General features: G+C 45.8%; 1 protein-coding gene across 1 annotated transcript; it reads left to right on the top strand.

Moving 5' to 3' along the window:
• Positions 1 to 1,735: 1,735 nt before the first annotated feature.
• LOC146862925 (endogenous retrovirus group PABLB member 1 Env polyprotein-like) lies at positions 1,736 to 3,283 on the top strand. The gene has a single exon (XM_085643322.1). It carries the CDS (start codon positions 1,736 to 1,738, stop codon positions 3,281 to 3,283), a length of 1,548 nt encoding a protein of 515 aa, XP_085499448.1.
• Positions 3,284 to 3,553: the final 270 nt, after the last annotated feature.

Here is a 3,553-nt window from a genome sequence, read left to right as displayed (position 1 = left end):
GAAATGGCCGACGGAGACTGGTATATGTGAAGACACTGTTGAGAGTGTGAAAGCAATTCAGAATGAGGCAGCTGAAACGGAAAAGACAAAGTGGAAAGAAAGTACGGGAAAGTTAGACACCCATGGATGTTGGGTTGATTTGTCGGAATGTCAGAGGTGGATGTTACCGGATGCATATGTGCTAGCCGTTGTGACTATGGCTCACGGTTTGTCACATATTAGCGCGAAAGGTATATGTAAGTTATTATCTCCTGTATGGAAGAATGATGGTATCGCTAAATGTGCTGAGAGGGTGGTTAAGAATTGTATGGTTTGTTTGATGTATAATCCTGGCAAGGGCACTCCCACTCCACCTGGCCATTTTGCCCCTCCTACACGTCCCTTTGAGGTTATTCAGCTAGATTTCATCCATATGGAGAGATGCAATAACCTGAAGTACGTTTTAGTTGTGGTTTGCGCGTTCTCTAGATGGATAGAGGCTTACCCTCTTAAGGATAATACTGCTTTGTCCACAGCGAAAGTCCTACTGAAGGAATACTTTCCTCGGTATGGAATGCCACGGATTGTGTGGTCAGATAACGGAAGTGAGTTTGTGGGAAGTGTGATGCAGAGTGTGTGTAAGGGCCTTGGAATTCGACAGAAATTCCATAGCGCCAATCATCCTCAGGCAGCGGGTTTGGTTGAAGGGTACAATGGTACTCTGAAACTGAAACTCGCCAAGATACAAGCTACGACTGGTTTGTCGTGGCCTGATGCTCTCCCTCTGGCTCTCTTGTCGACCAGGGCGACTGTGCACTCTCGAGTAGGGCTTAGCCCATATGAGATTGTGTTCGGCCGCCCTGCGAACGTTTGGGGAGTCCCGAGGCCTAAGGCCTTTGATAGCCTTGAGTATCCAATGTTAATTGATTATCTTCATGATCTGACTGCTAAACTAAGGTTACTTCATCAACAGGTCTTTGAAGCTTTACCGGCACAGACAGAGGGTCCTGGACATCGGCTCCAACTGGGTGACTGGGTTGTTACCCGCAATTTTGGCAGAAAACGTAATCTGGAGCCAAGATTTGTGGGCCCCTTTCAAGTGCTGTTAGCAACAAGGACTGCAGTTCGGTTGGAAGGCAGAACGAACTGGATGCATGCCGCCCATACCAAAAAGGTTTTGATCCCCTCACCAGCAGATAATTGGGTGAGAGCTGGTATTGCGACAACTGAAACTGAGACCCCTCTACGTTATGTACCGTTTAGCGATGCTCAACCTGTGGTAGACAATTCATTGCAGTCGGACACATCTGTCGAATCGTCAGCTGTGGAGAACCCAAGGTCTGAATTATCATCTGATCAATTGAACATTGTTTCACCAGCTGAACAATTATTTGAAGAGCAGACTCGACCTGGAAGAAGCCGATATTTTCTCCACTCACACAACAAAGACTAATTAAAAATAAGTGTGTTTTCCTTTACTGTTGCCACGAACATTAAGCTCGATTACATCCTTTTCTGATTGTTACATTTCTTTTATGTATATTTTTCACAGCTAAGAGATTTTTACCAAGTTGGATGTTTGTTTAAGAGAACCTATCATCCGGGTTAACCGTAGGGCCGTGCGGGTACTTCCTTCTATTTAGCAGGTTCCGGACACTAGGTCAGTTACCCTTTGTCGATTCCTGGGAACTCCTGGGAATTGATAATCGCTACTCAGAACGAAGTGCGTCAAGAACGTACGAACGGTTTTTAAAGGATGGCATTCTCTAAGCTGTTGGAAGAAGAAGGGATGTCGGCGCAAAGATCAAAATTGCATAAGATTGTGCAAAAGAAATGTTTTCTGTTTCAGGTATTTTTACTGTTTCTGACTGTTTCTATGCTATTGGTGGGAGGAGTGTATTTTGGGATACAGTCGTTATTGCCTTCCATTTCGTCTACTGTTCCCCCTAAACTGAGTATTATTACTACTGTTTCTCCACATTCCTTTCATCCTTTGCCTCAACATGAGCAAGTTAGACGTGCGGAGTTCATGAATAACTCCTTTGTTCAACTCCTACATCAGCATCAGTTGGTGATGAATACTACCAACTGTTGGGTGTGTGGGTTAATGCCACATACCATGGATAGGGGCATTCCATATTTGGTTCTTCCTTATAGTTCCCAAGGGTCAGCGCGGGCATTTCAAACTATGTTTCGTAGTGCACTAGATTCCTACCCCAGTCGAGAGCCACGTTCTGCAAACTTTGGTCCTGGTCCGTACCACAAGCCTTTGGCGATAGCGATTGCTGATTTGGATAGAGATATTATCGATGCATCGCTTATACCAGATGAGGAGGTACGAGCATACAAAGATCTGAGCGAGGCCGAGTATAGTGTGTCAGTGGGTGATAGACAGCTCAAGAGTTCGTCTCCGATATGGATTGTACCCCACCTCGGTAATTTCTGCTTGAAAGGTCTTGGTCGAAATCCGAGAGCCCAGCTTGGAGAGAGTGCTTGTACTGACACGTACGTCTTACCGATGCTCTCTTCCCCTGTTTTCCTGACTGCCAAGGGTACTTATTTCGTATGTTATGAGCGTGCCTATACATGGTTGCCTCGTGACTTCTCGGGTACCTGTTATATCGCAAATCTTTTGCCACCGACCTTTACGGTCGCCTCGGACTATCACAAGACCAGAGTTGTGAGAGGCGTTATTAGCAAAGAGGACACTGCGGGTCAAGAGGCAGGAGACTTCTTTAAGGGTTTCTTGCCGTTTTGGGGACCTATGGTTAATAGTAGGAACCTGAGACAGTTGACCCGTGTGGTGGAAATGACTGCTAACATAACTGCGAGTGCTCTTGGTAATTTAACAGCAGAACTTCAGGCGGATAGACTTATGACGTTGCAGAACCGTATGGTTCTAGACGTTGTTCTTGCAGATAGAGGTGGTGTGTGCAAGGTGATCCATTCGAGTTGTTGCATTTTTATTCCTGACAACGCTCCGACCGTTTACCAAGCCATTTCGAAGTTGCATAAAATTTCCGAATCCATACACGTGGACGAGGGTAATTGGACGCTTCTAGGATGGTTTTGGGGTTTGATATCAACTTGGGGTTGGAAGATTCTGATGATCGTAGGGGTTGTTGTAACGTTTCTGTTCACGTGTTGTCTTTGCGTGCAGTGTGGTCCGGCCTTATGTGGCCTCTGTGCTACAACGTGTATAAGACGGCCATCGGTTACCAAAGAGACGTTGATGGATAGAATGATGTTCCAGCAACACCTGAACGATTTGATGAATATCGAAATCGATTCCGATCTCGACTAGTGCTTGCCTACATGAGGGCAAAAGGAGCGTCTGAGGTTCCGTGAGAATCATAAACGACATTTTTGATATGTTCGAATATATCTATGAACTGCAAATGACGAGTTTAGTGGGTGTACATGTTTTCGCTACGCTACCATGTATGGTTCGTTTCATTTGTGGGTATGTCTATCTGAACCCTCGGGTTCCATTTTAGATACGGCGTCCATTTTGTCTCTTGCCCTCAAGTAGCCAGCGAACGGACACTGTCCGCTTCGTGACCCTGGGATTCCC

The sequence above is a fragment of the Triturus cristatus genome, chromosome 2_2 (genome assembly GCF_964204655.1).
Source record: "Triturus cristatus chromosome 2_2, aTriCri1.1, whole genome shotgun sequence".
Taxonomy (NCBI): Eukaryota; Metazoa; Chordata; class Amphibia; order Caudata; family Salamandridae; genus Triturus; species Triturus cristatus.
The sequence above is the reverse complement of the archived record's forward strand: the minus strand, read 5'-3'. Positions and strand labels throughout refer to the sequence as shown.